This window comes from Prinia subflava, chromosome 1, assembly GCF_021018805.1.
Source record: "Prinia subflava isolate CZ2003 ecotype Zambia chromosome 1, Cam_Psub_1.2, whole genome shotgun sequence".
In the NCBI taxonomy this organism is placed as follows: Eukaryota; Metazoa; Chordata; class Aves; order Passeriformes; family Cisticolidae; genus Prinia; species Prinia subflava.
This window is the reverse complement of record NC_086247.1, coordinates 24823100-24843952: the sequence shown is the minus strand read 5'-3', so window position 1 is coordinate 24843952 and position 20853 is coordinate 24823100. Positions and strand designations below refer to the sequence as shown.

The 20853-nt window shown below is 38.2% G+C and overlaps 1 protein-coding gene across 5 annotated transcripts in view; it reads right to left on the bottom strand.

The window, feature by feature from the left end:
* RUNX1T1 (RUNX1 partner transcriptional co-repressor 1) overlaps window positions 1-20853 on the bottom strand; it is a 121647-nt gene that overhangs the window by 4581 nt on the left and 96213 nt on the right. For all 5 annotated transcript variants that reach the window (XM_063391303.1, XM_063391285.1, XM_063391320.1 and 2 more), the window contains 2 exons: window positions 14734-14802; window positions 8720-8910 (listed from right to left, as the gene is read on the bottom strand). In XM_063391303.1, coding sequence (XP_063247373.1) covers window positions 8720-8910; window positions 14734-14802 — 260 coding nt within the window. The remainder of the gene's footprint in view (window positions 1-8719; window positions 8911-14733; window positions 14803-20853) is intronic.

Here is a 20853-nt window from a genome sequence, read left to right as displayed (position 1 = left end):
CCATTTGACTCCGTGGCACTTCTGGCAGTGAACAGTTAAGCTGGAGTTTAAATCTTTGGCAGGATGGGGAAGCCACTGCAGAATATGTGCGCTATTCACTTTAACACACTCTATAGCTCTGCCAGCTGGATGCTGGAACACAGCCAATCCTTAAGTGATATTCCTCAACTACTTAAAAAAAAAAAATCCCAATTCCAGAATGAAACAAAGACCTGAATCCAAAACAGCGTTTTAAGGAAATTGGACTCTTAGTCACTATCAAGTGGCTTTAGAAAATATTCCTGCGTTAATTCCATATTACCTCTTTTCATTGTTTTTTGTTGTTTTGGAGGGTTGGTTGCCTGAGGGGTTTTTTTGTGTGTGTTTTTGTTTGTTTGTTTGTTTGTTTGTTTGGTGGTTTTTTTTGCATAGGCATATACTGGAATATGGGGCAAGAGTGACTGTCCTGTGCCCAACTATTCTTTGAGATTGAAATCAAAGGTACATGGCATTCTCCGTTCAGACTGATTAAACACACAGACTAAACCAGGTAATTACAGATACATGTGTTGGGGAAATTTTTTTTGTTTTAATTCATAAAATTGTTCCCATCTTTAAAAACACTTAAAGAAAAAAAAAAGGTGGAATTACCAACACACAGAAACAGATGTTTCTGGTAGTTAAATGTCAGGAATTCACACTCCTTGTCTGAACCAGGCATCACATGGTTTTGATTCAGTAGTCATTGTTTCAGGTTCATTTGCTCACATTTTGTCCAGTGCCAGAGAGGTAAATCCACCTTTGGAAATGAATATCTATACTATTTGCAGACACCTTTTCTTTAAACAATCTTTTATCTCCACAATGAAAAATAACTGTAAGTAATTTAGACCACTGTACATGTTCATACCTAGACATATTTATGAATACAACAAAATGACCTGACATTTTTGCACTGGCATTTTGTATTAGCATTTCATTCTGCTAACCAGAAAGATAACTAAATGTGATATATCTGAATTCTCCTTCTTTTGGTATACTAATATTTTCTTATTGTAATATTTATTTATTATATTTTATTATCTATTTTATTCATATTTTTATTTTGTAGTTTACATGTATCTATATTTTATTTCTTTTATATTCTTTAGTATACATTCTATATTACAATACTTCTTTATTTCTTTCATACTAATAAAATTTCATTTTAACAGCTTCATGCTTACTTGTGTTGTGATCAGTAAAGATGGTGTACTTCTGCTCCAGTTGTACTTGCACGGTTTCCACATATTGCCATGCCTGCTGAACTCCTAGCTATTTGCTTCCAACTAAATTGCCAGCCTTGGATTTGGCCTGTATTTTTCTTTATTCCCTCATCTGAAAACAAATGCATGTGTACAAATATCCCCATGCAGACTTTCTTGAAAAGACACCTTCCCTCCAGGTGGAATAATGCTGAAGCCAGCCAGCAAATGCCCAGGTGCAGGAATTCTTCCCCTGTGCAGATCTGTTTGCAGCATTGAAGTTCATGCTTCAGTTGCATAGGAATTACTATGAGGGTATCAAACTTATTGAAGTATCTGCTTAGTTAATGTAGGCCAGCATCCAAAGAATCTTCACTTTGCTTCCCTTTTTGAAGAGCATATAGAGATCTGACTTCAGATGTGACCAGAGCCACTACAGAGTGTTTCAGTACCTTACCAGATGATCTGTATTGATGTCAGGAAATGGTAGTTTAATTCTAACAGTATTGGTTCAACTTTCTTATTAAAATAGACAGCAGTTAACTATCAGATTGTACAGAACATGAAAAGTGATACGTAGGTGCAAGATTTTAATGAAGTGGTGAAGTACTAAGCTGCCTCCTTACGTGATTACTTAATGTGTCCTACATTGTTTGGTATGTGATTTTGTTCATTGGACATATTATTTCTAATTTAACAGGTCATTACAGCTTTAGTGTAATTGTGGGAATAAAACCACATAAAATACAAGAATTTCAAAATAAATTTTACAGCTCACATTTATGCAGTAACTTACTGCATTTAAAAATTACTACAGCGCAAATTAACATAAACAAGCACACACATCACAGGGAGCTTGTACTGACACAGCAGCTGGATTTGACGTGCAGAACTCCCTGTCCCACACAGCCCTCACCATTGTGACCATTCATCACTCCTTCCCATGTGCAAGTAGTGAAAAAGAGCAGCAAAGATCAGGCTCGGACACCACGAGCTTTGGAAACAAATGCTTTCTGTTCACAGTGCTGGCTGATAGCCCCAAATTTTACCAAAGAAAAGCCAGACTTGAGATGCCAGCTAATAGCCTGGGCTGTGCTTGTATGGCCCTGCTGCTCGAGTATTTCTAGCAGATCCAGCTGTCACAGACAAAGCTTGATCTCACTACGGGAATGAACATACTTGGGGCGTCTTCCCTCCTGGGATGCTCTAGCAAGTACCAGCAAAATGGAGCACCCTCACTGAGGTGTGTGCACAGCACCTTGGACAACAGATGGCCACAGTGTCATGTTGGTGACGAGATGGCAATCTTCACACAAGGGCATATGACCACAACTACCCACTGCCTTACACTTGATTTAAAACTATCTCCTATCACTGGCAAGATCCAGCTGTGAGCCCTATCAAGGTTGAGATGATGCACTTCAAATACAGAAAATCAAGCAAGACAAGACTGAAAGAACCTGAAGAAAGGCAGCCAGATTAATCAGAAATCAGACAAACACAGGCTGTGAGAAGAGACTGAATGAACTCAAGACTCTTAAACGTGAGATGGTAGCCTAAAAGGGGCAGTAGCACCCAAACTACAGTGAATGTCTACATCCATTTCTACATGGATTAGCGAAAGTAAAGGGATCAAAATTCTGTTAAGAACAGGAGCAAATTGCCTAGAGATGTTGGAGAATCCCCATCATTAAAGCACAGGAAAAGCAGAGGGAATTGTACAGCTAGAGTTGATCATGGATTGGAAAAGGGAGAAGCCAATATCTCAAAGCCTCTGCTGGTCTATATATTCTGTCTTTAGGCAGTGATCTACTACACTGCACTTCCAGCTCTTGCTCTATACAGTTCCAGACATAGCTAAAACTAGGAGAAGGACTGGATTGCAGTTTAACTCTGTGTTGATCTGCCTGTGAAACAGTGAGGGTATACAAAAAGCTAGATTCTCAGACAACATAATTCAATTTAAGTTCACTACCTTGCACATGGATTAAGTCAATGAAATTGAGCTAAATTACACCAGATGGGAATCTCACTCCAAATTTATGCTACAGATCATATTTCATCCTCCTCTTTCAATTGACAAGGAACATCAGTCCTAGGTCAGAGCCTTATCTGAGGTCAAACTCTCAATTCTCATGCACTTAAGCTTCCATCTTCAAACACTCCTTTTTGCCCTCATGAAAATTCTTATAAACAAAATGTCTCCCTTTCTGTGGTCTCCAGTACCAAAACATATACTTGTCAGTAATTCTGCCCATCCTGTTGCTTTCATCTCTGAAATATTCAACCAGAATTGAGTATTTGCTTTCCTCTGACACTCCAACTGAGACTTAGTATAGAGTTTGCTTAAATAAAAACAAAACAAAACCCCTTTGTTCTGTCATCCTTGAGGAATTCCGGATTTCCCCAATTTACCATGAAAAGAAGCATGCTGATTTGAAGAACCTAGATTTTTCCCATTTCTGCAATGCCCATGACATTCAAAACTCTACCATTGCTAGCCACAAGAAAAGGAACATCTAGAAATCACTGAAACCACAGGGGCATAAATGAGAACTGTATGAACTGCAGAATACAGCAGGGTAAAAATCCAGCAAAGTTGTTTATGAAAATATTATTCAAGACTCATTAGAAAGGGAAATATATTGGTACTTTGGAAATTCCCACACTGTCAAAATGACATTCAAACTTTTAGATGTTTCTAGTAAAGTTACACCTATCACTGAATACTCCAGGCTTGCCCAAGCCGCTGTTTATTGAGTGAAATACATGAACTTTCCTGCAAGTCAGTGAGAGTAGCTAAATCCTGCAAACAGAAGAGCTGTGCAAGCTGGTGAGCCAGGCTTAGCTCAGCAATCTGGGGCAGTGCCAATGCTCACATCACATCTGGACTCATTCTGTGCAGAACACATGGCTCTGGTGCCTCTGTACTACCAACCACTGCAGGGGATGATGTGCTACTTTCCAAGAGACGATCTGCCAAAAAAATTAAACATTAGCTGACATAGGTATTAAACTTAATACCAGTCTGAAAACTAGGCTTGCCTGAATCACACCATCTGATGCTCAGAGTCAGGTTTGTTGGCACAGTTCTGGTCTCAATGGATCGGTCAGCAGAGATTGAACCCAGCTGTCTTCAAAATGTCAGGTGTGATATTCACATACAACATGAACTGCTGCAATATAAACAAGCCCTAACATTACACATCTCCTAAAAGCAGTGTTGGACGAGTTACATACTTGTTTTATCTGAGCAGATGTCAGCATCTGCTTTAAGTAGAGAGAACTGAAACATTTGTGTTCCTTCCCTGTCCCCAGCCCCCAATCTACTCAAAACTGAGGGAGAACACTGGGTGTCAGATTTTTCAGTGGCATTTTATACCAAACCAGAAAGACAGATGTTTTGATGATCCCACCCCCCTTACAATCTGGGCAGTCAGTCTCTTTGCTAAACTGTTCACCCTCACTATTAAAATTGATTTGCAAAGCAGCACATTGCAGCCAAAGCAAGCACAGCAGTCATTACAGAGTAGGCTGCTCACACATGTTTCCGTACTTAGCCAAATCAACTACTGATGAATGGGTCATCCTTTGTCAAGCAACTGTAAGGAACTGGTAAAGAAATAATTTGTGGCTTAGAACAGCCATGCTGACAGGTAGGCCTTTTGCTTTCCAGCAGCAGTCTGCTCAGTTAGCTGGTACTCAACCAATTTCAATCACAGAAAAGCATGGACATTAGCTGGTCAGTTGCAAGGTCTTATGTGAAGAAACTATGAAAATCTTTAGAAAATAAATTCACAGACACTGAAGCAGTGGGAGTGTGAATTAAACCCAGTCGAACAACTCTAAGATAAGTAAAGAACAACAGTTAAACTAAGGATCAAATCAGAGTCAGAAATTCTACCTATGCTATAGAACATGGTCATTCTCAAAATCTTGCAGACCACTTCTTAAAAGTCAAGCTGCTTCTGAATATTACACCTCCCCTATTAGTCTTCTTACTGTCTTATGCTCCCTTAATTTTGGAATTTTGATCTGGTCATTTTAATATGCCCAACTTCACTTTTTTTCTTGAAGACAATCTTGCACTCAGAGATCCTACTTTTTCTGGGTTAAAGATAAAGCAAAGCAGAACACCAGGAAAACCAAACAAAACCAGAAAAAAACCCCAACCCAAAAAAGAAATCAGCAACACCAACAAAAAATATCAAAAATCTGATCTACTTCTATTTGGGAGATCTCTGAAAGGTCTTGGATTAGGAGGCTGCATTATAATATTCACAAAAGTATTGGTACTATTTATGACTTTGAGAACTGGAGCAGAGTGCAATAAAAATCATACCACAAAATTCTCACACCAGAACAGCTTCAAGAAGCCCCACATAAGTCCAGGCTACATTTTACTGAACAACAAATGAAAGGAGAAACTTTGTCAATAGACAGGGAGTGGCCATATCAGTTGAAAATTGTATCTGATATATTACAAATCTGGCATCAAATTCTCATCTCCATTCATAGTTTCAACAGCCAAAAGAAATAATGACACCTATGAGAGAAATACTGTTTGTCAGGAACTGCATGGAGGTTATACAGCAGCCTATGGTGAGCTTTCTTGCACACATTGGATCAATGTCCCAGCAAGGATAAGGATTGAGGAGAGACAGTTCATGTTCCCCCTCGACCTGCAAGACTTCACAGGCTGCACTGTAACAATCTCAGATTTGAAACTGGAAATATTCTAGCTCTAGAAATTTTACTCCGGTGCCTTAAGTGCACAAGAATCTGTATTGCTGTAAGTGTTCTGCTGAAAGCTGTAAACAGAGAAAAGTTTATGTAGACTTCCAACCTAGACAAATGAGGAGCAATGTCCACAGAGAGATCCAAGAGATAATATCAAAACAAATGTGGAGTTTTATTCCTCAAACCTGAAAAATACAATCTCGTCTCTGAAGAAACACTTTTCAAACACTGGCAAACTGATCTCCTGTCCCCAAAGACGATGGAAAAGTCCAGTCCATTCTTACAGAAGTCACCCAAAAAGGAAACCAAACCAACCTGAGTTAACAGGTAACTGTGAGAAGCATTGCCCTAAGTGTTTGGAGTTTGTCATCATTAGAAGATAGATACATCTAATTCAAACAAGTATTGCCATCATCTCCCTTCACAGTTAATCAATTGTGTTTATCACAGTAAACACAAACTGTCAAACTTGATTTCTCTCTGATGGCTTACTAAAACTTGTGCCTCAAAACAGCCACCCTGATGACCACAGGGGTGAAAGTTGCAGGATCAGGACACTAGATCTCATTTCTAGGTCCGGGAGGCTTGTAACCTCCCTGAGGACACACAGGCCTGAGAACACCTATAACCCTATCAGCCACATTTCCTTAGAATGTAATTAAAAGAATTGTTTGCCCAAAAAGTTCTGTTCCCAAGAAGTGAAAAATCTTATAATTACTTCTGCTGCAGAAGAAGTAAAGATATTGTTACATGGCTTTTTCCAGAGCTTTAACTGCTCAGAAGTTAATCATAGCACACAAACTCTCTACACATTCCTTTGGATACACATTTGCTTGTGGAAAAGTGGACTGTATGTACTGGCACCTAAGTACTTCCTCTGTCCTGCTCACGCTATATCAGTTCACTAAGTTGATTTAATTTGCTGTTTTCTCCAAAGGTATTTTAGGGAAATATAGGTTGGATATTAGGAAAAAGTTTTTACAGAAAGGGTGATAAAGTACTGGAATGGTCTGCCCCGGGAGGTGGTGGAGTCGCCATCCCTGGTTGTGTTTAAAAAAAGAGTGGATGTGGCATTTGGTGCCATGGTTTAGTTGAGGTGTTAGGGCTGGGTTGGACTCAATGATCGTGGAAGACTCTTCCAATCTAGTGATTCTGTGTGATTCTGTGTGATTTACCTTTGGAATTTTGGTTTTCACAATAGGAGTCTCTTGTATATATATACACACAAAATGACAGCTCTTTAATGATGCTGTGTCAGAAAGATGGCCTTTCTACGAGCAATGCAGGAAAATACCCTTGAATGTCTCAGATATAAAAGGCCAATAAATTGAATTTATGTCTCATTTAATCTACAGTGGAACAGTTAGTACCTAAAGGATACATATACTTCCCCTAGTCCCTTTCTTCCTGAGAAATTTTCAGAGGCTGGAAATCAATTCCTTTTGTCTCCTTGTTATTCATCTGCTACATATTAAGGAAAAACTCTGGGCATTCAGTGATCCCACAATACTCTTTCATCTCCAGAGAAGCCTGATATGAATTAAAAACTTATGCTCCCTCAAATTACAGATGCATACTGCAGCATGCCACTGACTTATGTGCTGCTGATTTCTGCCAGTGTTCTCAGCATGCTGCAGGTAGCTCATCTGCATCTCTGAACTTAAGTGACTCTTCTACAGCACTGCCCATCCAGCCCACGCCAAGTGTTTAGACATGAGAATACACAAATGTATGTCCCCATGTAACAGGGACTGTCACCTCCTCTTTTCCCCAACTCCCTGCTGTTTAGAAGTTATTTAAAATTGTGGGTTTACTGCAGTCAAGATGTCAGTACATAAACAATAAATACTTCATGAAGCCAATGCTCTTTCATTTCAGCAGTCTTGAGAAATGGAGATCATGTAGAAATAACTTTTAACTGACAAAATTTCCTTGTCATGTCTGTTTTTAAGGGCAGTTTTAACTTGGGACTCTTTTTTTTTAAAAAAAGCATAAAATTTAATTGCTATCTAGACTGAGGCAGCACTGGTCAAACACACACTGCTCTTTCACTCCCAGCTTCCACATAGTCCTCGTGTCAGATGTCCTGTATCATACCAATTCAATGTTTCTACTCTCAGGTCTGAAAGTACATCAAGATGTAACATACTTATTCTTGTTTCACTGTTTGATCTCTCAGTCTGTTTTTTCTCCTACCAAATGCTCTTTGCCCACTCCTCAATTCTGAAATATTCTCTGCAGCCAAAGCAATACATTCAAAATAAGGAAACACTTGCAAATTTACATTCACATTCTGTTCTACGGAACCATCATCTTTTGCTAATCACTTCTACATCCAACACTTTCCCCAGACAAGTTTTTAGCCACCTTGCTCTACAATCTCTTTCACGAATAATTTCTTTAAATTAGATTTCAGTGTCAAATGCTTTCCACCGAGCATCTTTTCATCTATTCAGTATGACAGTTTGAAGAGCTTTAAAATGATGCTACTGCAAAGTCAAATCAGAACATAATATGTAACCCTGAGCAACAGTTAAAAGGTGAGAACAGAGCTCAAGCTCACTAGCTATTTTGGGCTCAGATTACAACATAGCCAAGAGGATGTGGAACTCGGCGTACGGTGAAATACACATCCGAAACAGCTGTGCAAAGAGTCAACAGCGGGCACTGACGCCGTGTGTCACACAGATTAAAGCCAGCTCAGACACACCCATGGTGTGCAGCCACAGGTGATGCTTGCCCAGCAAGGCCCTTACCTCACTTGAATCCTCCTGCTGATTGATGACGGCCAGGGCGTCCTCTGCCGCCTGGCGCTTGGCTTCGGCAACCGTGCGCTCCATCTTGGCCCTCTCCGAAGTGATCATGTCGTGCGCCTTCCGCTCGGCCTCCGACACCGCCTTCTGCAGCTCGGCCATCGCCTGGCGCTTCACCTCATTGACAGCCTCCTCTGCAAGGCAGGAGAAACCCGCGTCAGCGCGGCACGCCTGCGCGCGGCTTCGTGGGGCCGCGACGGGACAGGCGTCCCCACCGCCATGCTTACACCCAGATTACTCCAACTACAATGACAGTCTCCATTCTGAGCAGCACACAGAGGAACCTGCTTCCTCAGGGATCCTCAAGAAGCACTGAAGTGCTTCTCCCCCATCATCAAAGTCTCTACCACTAGTAATGATTCTTGCTATTTTGATTCTCAGTCAGTACTTCTTTAGGTAGAATCCTTTCAGATCTCTGGTCCATTTCATTTGCAATCTTTTTAAACACTGAAAAATTAGTGTATATGTGTATACTTGACAATAATTATTATTTAAGACATATTAAGGACTTTTTTTAAAAATGTATTTTTTAAGCTCGGGGAAGTTAAGACAGGATTTATGGTCTTTAACAATTTTTTTCCCATATGTTAACAAATAAATACATGAACATAAAAAAACCCCAAGAATTTACTTAAAATTTTTAAATCACTGGTCTAATATCTTTTCTTGGACATACCGTTTTATGTGGAAAAAATAAAAATTTGTTTATGAGCATTCATTTGACTTCTTGATCTGTCCTTCAAATCCATGTTTATATTTGACTTCCTGGCTCTTCGAACCTCTTGAGCACACCCTGCCCAGCAAGACTTTGGAGCACAAATAACACTGAGCTGGGACACCTCGCTTCATTAAACTCAAACCTAAAACAACTATGGTAGTATGTGTCCTTTCTTTGGTATATACAAGTGTCATATCTTTTATTCCAGAAAACATGGATTGTCTCAAATTAGTTATTTAGCTTTTGATGCAGAAGTGCAAAGATTTTACTAATGAACAGTCTTTTAATTGACAACTAAAACAAGTAATTTCTTTTTTTTTTTTAATTAACTACTCTAATTAACAAGGAAACCATCCTCCCCCTGAATTAGTTTATCTAATTTTCATCTTTATTCAAAGCAAAATGACAATGATTAATTGAAAATTTAATAAGCGGTAATTATTAACTTGGCAAACCTAGTACCAATTAACACTCTATTAAAACAAATTATGACATGTTTCATTCAAGTGTTTGCACTTAATTGTTTCATGCACTTAAAACCCACCTTAATTAAATGTTCTGTTTAATTAAAGCCACAGATTTCTATTAAAAATGTTTTACTGTAGATTAAAATCTAAGTGTGATGTGTTTGAGTTTTAGTCCATGTATTCAGCCCATGCACATGCAAACATAACTCTTAGATACACTCAGTCACACTCCTGAGTTACATCTGAGATCTCTGTGCGTGTTATTTAAAAACTAATGTCTACATGAAGTCTCCATTTTCAGTTATTAAGCAAATTACAATAAAGACAACTTTAAGCCATGAACTGACTAAAATGGAACTAAAATCAAAGAAGAGCTCTCTTGAGGAGCATGTGTGCATGTTGCATGTGTGCGTATCTGCAAGAGATGTTTCAACCAAAACATAGAAGTTTTCAAGGGGGTGGGGAGGGATTTAGAGATAAAACTTATGCCTTTATTTTTATGAGGCTGAAAATATGCCCTTATATTACCCTACCATAAATGTTGTTTAGGGAAGAGCCTCAGGAGAGGAAAAAAAATCATACCCTTCAACCATACAGCCAAGGCTTAATTTACTTTGAATATTCAAGGTGAATTAAAATTCTATCTAAGTGGCAATACAGGACAATAATTTTTGCTTACGATCAAAGCTACAGCTAGTCTAATTGTATATGCAAATCAAGCAATTTATATTTAAATTATGCATTCCTATTCTAGTCCCACAGGCACACACAGATCAGCAAAGGGAATTGGTAGGACATTTGCAAGGTGCTTGAATATTTATTACCAACTGTAACCATTCACTGATCACGAGAAAAGAAATATACACAGGCAAACGTACAGATGCAATTTTATTACCATTTTCAGAAAAATGAAGCAACTTAAATACAGGCGTTTCGTGTCTGTGAACTGCAGTTACTGACAAAGTGGATTTCTTTAAGAAAATCTGTATTCTTGCTGATACTTGCTATGAGTAGAAATGATCCTTGTGTGACATGATGCACTTTTGTTACATTATATAAATTCCGTTTAACAGTTAGATGTTTGCAGTGGTTAGAAATGCCAGTTTCTTATATTAAACAGAAGCAAAATGCTCCAACATTTTTACATGGACTTCTAATTGTAGTTTTTCATCCCAGGTAATCTACTTCTTTTCAGTCCAAATATAGAAATTGAAAATTATATCTTCTATATTGTGTAAGTTTTTTGCACTGCTTCTAAGAGCATGAAGATGCCTGAAAGTGCTTATGAGGCCATATGACCAACTGATACTTTTTGACTAGCTTAAACTATGGATTGGATTTTAATATTTCCACTAACTTTGATGACAGAATTTGTTTTGTGCTATACTACATGTGAAAATAGGTAAGTTAAAATATGTCAGGTCACAATACACATCATTATTTCAGTGTATTACAAACTCACGAACACCTAAATAACCAGACAAAATTTCGCATCATTGATTTTCTTCACATCTTCTCAAACTAAATACTACTGACATTTTATAGAATGCAAGCTTCATAGTTTAAGATATGTTTGTGATATGGGTGATGGAGAATGAAATTTTTATTTGCCTTGACAATGCTGAGCTTTGAAGACCAAGAATGATACCAGCATCCTTCCTTTCCCTGCACTTCCAGAGAAAGGAAAAATTATTAGATTCCAGTGTCAGAAAGCAGAAATCTGGAAGATTTTAAAACCAAGTATCTAAGATGCATGTACCTGCATCCTCTGCCTTCCCAGCATTGCTAAGCATTCTTGGCACAAATTCACTGTCATCTTAGGGATGCAACTGAAATCTTCCTTCCCTTTGAGCAGCATTAACACACGAGAGAAGCTCCAGTATGCAAACAGCTTGTGTGGAACAGGCATTACTCAGCATGGTCTGAAGTCCTTGGACCAGACTTAAGAGAGGCACTTATCTTTCACCCAAAATGATGATTCACCAGACAGCTCCTGGTCATCTCCCTCACATCATCGGCACATCTGTCCACATGATGAGAAAAGAAAGTTGGTGGGCAGATGTGCACGCCTGTGCCACCATAACATTTTGGATCATCTCATTCTCAGACTGACCCTGGCAAGAGTGGCCATCGGCAGTTGGTGACCAAAGGTTACCTCAGCATCGTACCCCATACTGCATCATCTGTCTCAGGACTACGCTGTACATGGGCAGGACCCTTATTGCCATTGTAAGACACAGGATGGTGATTTCATTCCTCTTCTGTAACTCCAGAGCTTTCAGCTGGACTGTCATGGATTGGGCCTGGCTAAGTGACAGGGATAGCTGGAAGACAGTTTCTACATGACACAGAAGAAGCTATTGCAGCAGCCCACAATGGGCCTGCGACCTTCTCTGTATTTAATAAAGGGAAGTATGTACTCCCTGAGAGCAAATCATCCAACCTGTGATCTGACTGATCCTCATTACCTGCCTCTCTCCCTCTTGATAACTGAAGAACACCAAGAACTTGTCTTAGACTCTTCATCCCCATATCCATAATTCAATGAGGTAAATCAGAGCACTGATGACTGCTTTCTACTGCTGTATGAAGCTGAAGGGGGCTTATATGGCTTTAACTCATGAGATTCTGCATAATATGTCCTTGCTTCAGCAATTACAAAAGCACATGCCTAACTTGCTATATTTCAAGAATTACACTGGAATCTACCAAACTCCAAAAGTTTAAAGTGAATCCCTTCTCCACATTCTTTTGAGTTCACTTATTAACTGTTTTTATGCCACATTCTTTCAGTGTAATGGATTCAGCATTCCAAACAGAATTTCATACTTGATTCAGCTTTCTGCACATTGGTCTTTACAGATGTTTGACACACGAAGAGATCCACACGGAACCACAAAAATTAACCTGTGAGGGATTTGTAGTCTTCTTGACCGGGAGTTGCTGCCCAACCAGGAAACTATAGAGCATCTCATATGGCATCAGAGGCCTATTCTCACATAGCTGAATTGCACCTTTACTGTCTTCATCATGAAAATGTGGATACCTCCGGTTTCAGACCAGCCTCCTAATGATTTATGAAAGCAGTATGCTCTCTGATGTTTGACTAGACTTAGTAGCAGGTACAGATATGCATCCTGCAGAGTGACATTTCTTTTATTCTCCAATTCACATGCATGATCACTTGATTCAAACCCACATCAGCCTGAAAATAGGAGACTAGAAATGGGACCAAAGGAAATACTTTGTTTCAAAGGAACTGATGATATAAATGTTCACAAGATGACATCACAGGTCCTGTACACTACCATTTGTGAATACATGCAGTGTGAATGCACATCCAATTTCATAACTCAAGCCAAAAGCTTCAACTAACTTGTGTTAATTACGAAGAAACTTTTCGCTTTTACTGTATTGAATCCATGAGTCATAAATAACCTGATGCCAAATGACATCAAACCCTAGATTTTGCAAGAGTACTGAAGTTTTTGAAACTCAACAGATTAATGCTCTTCTAAGGGAGATTTCCTGGGATTGCATTTTTTTCCTTTAAAATGTTAACATAAATATGGAAATATGAAAATATTCCTGGGCACTGAGTTACAAAGGCTACACTTTCCTTTGACAAAATCAAGAACATGTACACTGTTTTAGTATTTTTCACAGAAAATGCAATAGTTCTAAAAGCATTAACATATTGACAAATGCGGACTTTACACAATAAACCCACATTACACACCAAACACAACTTCTTGTCTGATGTAACAAGATAACAGCATAGCACTTTTACATGTATGCTGTGTATATCTAGTTTAAAATATACTGGAAAACAGCAAGCATTACAGGAGATTTGATCAGAAAGCATCAACACTGCTGCATATTTGCCATTAAATCATTAACTGCTGCTCAGACAGCTGCTGCAGACTTCATGGTTATACAGGTGTTCAAAGGCAGGGGGGTGTGTTTGGGTGTATAAATAGCTCCTCAGCTATCTCGATGGAGTTCAAGAGCTGCCTCCTGGCCCCTCTGAAAACAAGGAAGCTCTGATGTCAGTGTCAAAAGAGCAAAGGTTTAGCTCCAGCACCAGAGTGGGATCCTCGCCAGGAAACTCCTGTGCTCAGGCAGAGTTTCAGTGTTAAGAAAACTTTGCACAACCACAACGTCTGCCCAGGGTGCTTTCCAGGCACAGGCAGATGCTGTCAGTGCCCTGCAAACAGCCAGAGCAGCTGCAGAGATGTGAACTTGCTGACTTCATTGCACACTCTGCAGGTTTATGAGCACAGGCTTCACTGGGGGCTGACAGGCACAAAATCTTTTTTAAATTAAGAATGGTTACTTTGCATAGTTTAAGTCTTTTTTTTAACAGGTGTACTTGGGTTTTTTCCCCTCCTATGGGAATTCTTACCTTAACTAGGTAAGAACTCTGAAGCTTAAAAAAAGCCACCCACACTAACCTCCTTTTTTTTAAATTGCTAACAGACCAACTTTTAACATATCAAGTTTCAGCCTGAAACCATTAGAAGCCCTGAAAATAAGGGTCCACGTTGGAAGTACTGGGAAGTCTAGGGAAGCTATTCCCCTAACTATAGCAGCAGATGCTTCTATTATAAAATTATTTAATGTCCTGATCAGTTCCAGTTTAAGATTATTAAACACAATTTCTTCTTGTTACTAGTAAGCCCTTCCCCCGCCTCCCAATTCCTCACATCAGTGCATTAACAGCTGCACACAGCTGCCAGACAACTAAGCTGGTGTTTTTAAACAGTTCTTACCAGCTTTCTTCCAGATCTCCTCTGGCACATATCCAGACGCAGGCCTGTGAAGGAATTCCCGATGAGATTCTGCAGGAGGAGGGGGTGAAGAGGGAAAAAGAAAGAGCATCATAAGCAATGCTGACTTGTTGAGAACAAGGCTTAGATAAAAATACCTTTTCTCTTTAATTATAGCTCAGACAAAGAAATCAAGTGAAGTTTTTCTCTCCTCAAAACGGAACGGATGCCATGGCTGCAGCTCATGAATGTCACATAGACCAGATCAATGCTTATAACTTGAATGTCTCATCTTAAGCCAAGTTAAGATGTTCATTTTACTTTTATTTTACAGTGTTTTGAGTCAACTCTGTATGACAGTAGCCACACTTTTAAGGGAGGCTTTGCGAGTCAAACTGAGGGAGTGACATGCTTTGTCCTTTCCATTGTATTCATGAAAAGGAAAAAGAAAGAGGGCAACAGTACAGGTTTGGCACTTCTGCTCAGTGAAAAATAATGAGTACTGATGAGTGCAGATAAAAGTCAAGATGTCATTGCAGTGATCAAATATGTTGTCCACAGAAAAGCAAAGGGGTGTTTCTCTAAGTTCAGAACTATGACTTACTATATCTGAGCCCACGTTAGCAACTGTAGCTGCAAGAGTTGGAAAAACACAACCTTTAACTTTAGGTTAAGCCCCTAAATACATGCTGCCAAACAACCTCACTGGAGCTGAAGCTCATAATTCACCCACATATTTCAACCACATTTTGACAGCTCTTTTCCCTTCTTCTTTTTTTTTTTTTAAGGTTTAACCTTTAGGCCTGAGTCTAAGAGTTCCAAAATCAGCAAGATTCCTTCCACAGGGACTTCAAAGACCTAAGATCTGACGATACAAAAAGAAAATTCACTTTGGACTGAAATTTAGCATACAGATCCTCAGCAGCTGAAATTGAAACTGCTCCTTTCAAATACAATTTAAAAACTGATTAACTATTATTCAAAATAATAGAGGATAAAATGAAAAAAAAACCCAGCCAAACACATAAAACTAAGTTCACTGCCATGATTACTATTGCCAGTGTGTCAGAATTCAATTGCCTAAACAAAATAACTTGATTTCTTACATTACAGACAGGTTTTAATGTTTATAGATGTTGCTAGAAATCAAATAGCTGTTTGATGTCTGAGCTTGAAATATAACAAGATTATACCTGCCATTCTTTGAATACTAATTTTGACTAAATGTGTTTGTTTTTGTATCTTACAAGCTTTTATTCACTAACTTGGTCAAAAGGCAGTATTTTTAAGAAAAAGGCTGAAACATCAGGTTTTGCAAATAATTTCTTACACCACTACATGTATCCATAGAGTACTGTTCACATAGAGCAGCCCACATAAACTTCAATGCTTTTAAAAGATGATAATATTGCAGGCAGCTAACAAAGGTGGATACGACAGGGGCTGTGCACTGTTTCACAGATGTGGTTTCTAGAATGAGAATCTGCAGACACTGACTGGGAGTACATCTTCCCCATATGACAGGCAGCTGAGTGGATTTACCCACCTCTTCTGTTTGTCACTGAAGTACGGGACAACAATTTAAAATAGATTTTTGTCAGCAGAATTTCACACCTCTCAAGCATAAAATAATAAGACTGTATGTGTATATGTGTGTGTGTGTGTGTGCACGTGTGTAGATGTGGCAAAACAGCTATTTATATTGGTTTAATGAACTTGATAGAGGATTTCAGAGCTGATACCAAAAATGGGAAAATTCTCAGTATGGCTTGGCTTGAGTGATTCTGGAGATGACAAATAGCTTTGTGTACAGTTTTCACCATTTAAAGGCTTTTAGACTTACAGGCACAGTGGCAGTTCAGGTAGGGGGATGCAGGCAACAGCAGAAAATATTGTTTGAAGGCTCAAGAAAAATAAAGGCAAAAAACCCCCACTCTTATGTGCTCTTCAAGGAATACCTGCAGGAAAAGACCCAACCAGGCTCCAAACGTGGCAAAACGAGGGGTTTGTTGCATTCATGTCTTTACTTTGTATTGAGTCTTCCTGTCTGTTATTTAAGGTACCATCCAGTGCAAGGGGAGCATAACCTTGATTTAACATAAGTCTATAGCTCTTAGTTCTGGGGGAAGGAAAAAAAAAAAAGAAAAGAAAGAAAAAAGACAGAGGGATGTGGAACTGATTTTTTGGTACACATGACTTTCCAAAAATGGAATTCAATGACATAAATGACCAGATTGCCAGCTAATTGTTAAAATTTCCAAAACATAAACATCAATCAAGCTCTTATTCCAACCACAAATTATTTACATGAGGAATGAGATCCTCTGCTTTAAGAAGACTTAAATCAAGAGCTTATGAGAGACTTTCCCATAGTTTGGAATGGTGCACAAAAAAAGACAAGAAGCACTTATGAAGATAATAAAACCCATATTTTCCAAGCCAGAAAAGTTTTAGTAACATGGCTATTGTTTAGTCAGTGGTGATGAGTCCGTGAAAACAATCTTCTTTCTAAAGCTAAATTACAGGAAATGACCAGAGGATATAAATCTTACATATTAGTGTTTTTAAGGTAAGGAGTTCTTCAGCTTAAGCATTACAAAGATTGCTCATTAAAACTGAAGCACGAAAGATCTTAACTTGGACATCTAGCAAACTCAAACCAAGATTAACACAACAGAGTGAAGTTCCTAAAATACTAAATGTAAAAGCAACTGCAAAAAGCTATAATGTGAAGAACATATGATATTAAATAACTAACTGCAGCACCTAGAAGTCAAAGTAAATGCTGCCTGGAAGAATGAGATCAGACAACATTAAGAACCATCTGAAGTGACAAGGCAGATCAGATAGAAAAGACATCGGAAAAGGCTTTACATGGCAGACATAATAACAAAGGTTTGTTAATGGTAAAAATGCAACAATATCATTATTCAGAACAACAGTATGTACACTACTGAATTTACTTGAAATTCATGGCAAGGCATGAAAACATGTGTTGGTAATTAGTCCAGTTCCTACTGAACCAAAGGAAAATAAGAAGCACATATATACGAGAATAATCTGTACTTGCCTGTAAGTTCTTAAAAGAGTTAACAACAAAAGAGACTTTTGATATCAAAAATGGTATTGGAATTTTCTATTTTAATGTGAAACAAACTTCTGTAATAGTAATAGTAAGAAAGTTGTTGGGAGTGGGATACAAGAATACACATGAAGAAAACACAAAAATTTGTATTGGTTTCAGCTCTCACATTAAAATGAAACATTTTGGTAGCTTTAAGATAAAGAAAAAAGGTGCTAAAAGAGAGCAATGTGCAGGGATGTGGAGAGTTGTAAGAGCAGCCATAAATATGGATCTGCAAAGTGAAACTGAGATGAAAGGACTAAATAAATTATATGAACTCTCCCGTGATAATAAGGCTCAAACCCAAGAAAACAGAATAGAAAGACTTAGAAGGAAAAGAAGTAAATCAATAATCTCAAAAAGCCTAATTCATATTTGGAAGGAAGGACAGAAGGTTAGTTGGCAAAACAAAAGAACTGAGGCTTTTACCACCAGACAGTGACATGCAAGTCCATAACACAAAGTGTTAAGAAATGAAGAGCAGATGTTTTGATGATCTTTTAGAATTTACTGCATTCATGAAAATACTGGCTGTGATAATAATGCCCTACATGCTGTACTGAATATTAAGGCTCAAATATAATAAAAGCTACATATAAGCAGCCCTAAACAAATTAAATATATATGCCTTTTAATGTATTTATATGATTTCCGTATTTCATATGCAAGTTCTGCTTCATTCTATCCTACAATAAATGTAACACTGTTAGTGGGACACAGAAAACAAACAAACAAAAAATTCTCAGAGCAACAAATATAAAATATTCACTGCCTTGTTTGTAAGAGTCAAGTTCAAAAGTGTGCCAGTTTCACATAATGAAATCGAGATCTGAAGCTGGGTAATACTGAATGAGACTACCTTGCCAATCTCATAGTGGGGGCAAGTGTTCCCAGTATCTTTAAGTACATCTTTGCCCTTCTTTCCCCTCTAATACATTTTTGTGGCTATTGCAACACCCTTTGAAACTGTGTTAAAAATATAGTTGTTGTGTTCTCATTGCAAAAGAACAAGAAAAGCCACACAGGTACTGTACTACTGAATCATCCTCAAGCAGAGGCCATGTTGGAACTGAGCACTGAGAATACACACATGCAATGTTTCTGCAGCTGGAGCCCTGCTAACAGCATGCAGTTCAGTAAGCCACAATCTAGCCCAAACCTCCCAAGCAGTAAGTGGATTAAGAGCAATACTTAACGTCATCAGTGACCAGTATCACAGAGGCTTTACACTCCAGAATTACAAGTTATAAATGTTACTGTGGTATTCACAGCATTACGGTTCGCTCATGTTGAGAATATCATGCATATCACAGCAATGCTGATTATCTGCAAGTGGCAAAGGAGCAGGTTTATAATCACAGCATGGATAGACAGACATGTTGGCAGGAATGCTCCAGCTGACACTGAAAACATGACAGTGAACAGCTTTAGAAAAAATAAAAAGGGTCTGAAAGGGTTAACATTTAAAAATGTTTTAAGAAATGGCTAACCTATGTGTTTTTGACAAATTCATACACTTCTGAGAATCCTGGTTTCCTGAGGCAAATCCTCCAGGTATTAGCACTCTTCAGCTGGAGATTTCAAACTCTATTTTGTAAGATTTCCATTCAGATAAATTCAACAGACACAAAATATCAACACTGCTGCAGACCTTCTGATGTGTGCCTGCTCCACTTATCTAGAGTCACAGCTGCACTCAGTGTGGTTATAGATCTTGTTTATAACCCATGATGCTGAAGAACCCTCATCTTTAATTTATCCCACTGTGTGTATTTCAGTATACAGTGTCTGATATGGGTAATTATTCATTATTAGGATGAAAGTTGCAGTCCTGCTGCAGTATGTAGTACTGAAATTCTTCAGCAGAAATGGAGGAGTTGGATGATGTATTATTCACTTCATAGACCATCACAGTTAATCAACTGAATATATATAAAGTCTGAGTCATTTTTAGACTTTCATAAACATGTATTATTCAGACTGAAAAGAATAGACCCTCTTACCTTCAGCACATTCTTGGAGAAAAATGGGAACTTGTAACCTGTTGTAGCTGGCTAATGTGTGTATTGGATTGCATTGCATTAAAATGAATGATCAAGTATTTAATTTAATTTTTTAATTAAAAATATCAACAGAAAAATACTGATCAAATACTACAAACTTCCAGGCTCAACGTGATTTACAGAGATGTCAAATTAAAAGAAGCACAAAAATCTTTGACATGAATAAAGGTCTACTGGTTCAAAATGACAACCAGAATTTTCTTCAATTACTTTTCAACACAAACTATCCATGCTAGATATCACCTCAGAGTTTTTCAGCAAGGCCTATCTATGAAGACTGTGTCACAATGTTTGTAACGAGAAGTTATCACTTCAGTGATGATATTTGAATGGTAAAGGAAAAGAAACAAAGGCACAGATAATGTAGCCATATGACCCCCATTTTTTTTCTACCTTGCTAGTGGAGATGACAAGATGGATTTAAAGAGTGGATTACCTTGTTTGAAAAAATACAAAGTTACAAAGGGAAATCACTGACATTTAGAATCTCTGTAGCAAACTCCCCAATATTTACATGCTGTGGTATTTCAAATTAAAATATTGGAGGAATTTTTCAATCCCTTTTTCCCCACTTCAAAACTAAAATGCCCTAAAGCATCTCAAGGCTCACAGATACTGCTTTAGTTTTGTTATACCTCTGAATGTTAGAGGTCTTCCTTTTGTTAACTAGATTACTACCAGATTTGAGGAAATATCAGAATTAGCTTTCCATAGACTCCAAAGTGTTTTCTCTCTGTCATGTCAGATATAAAAGCACTTCTTACTAATATTTAGAACTGACAAGGATGCTACATCACTGAAGCAATCCAAGTTTGTGAGTCTCAGAAGTAGTTTTTCAACCAAATAACCAAAATGGACATGTTAAAATTGAATGGACTCACACTAACCAGTTCATTTGTACCCACAGTACTGCAGAGCTGACTGATGTGTCCAATG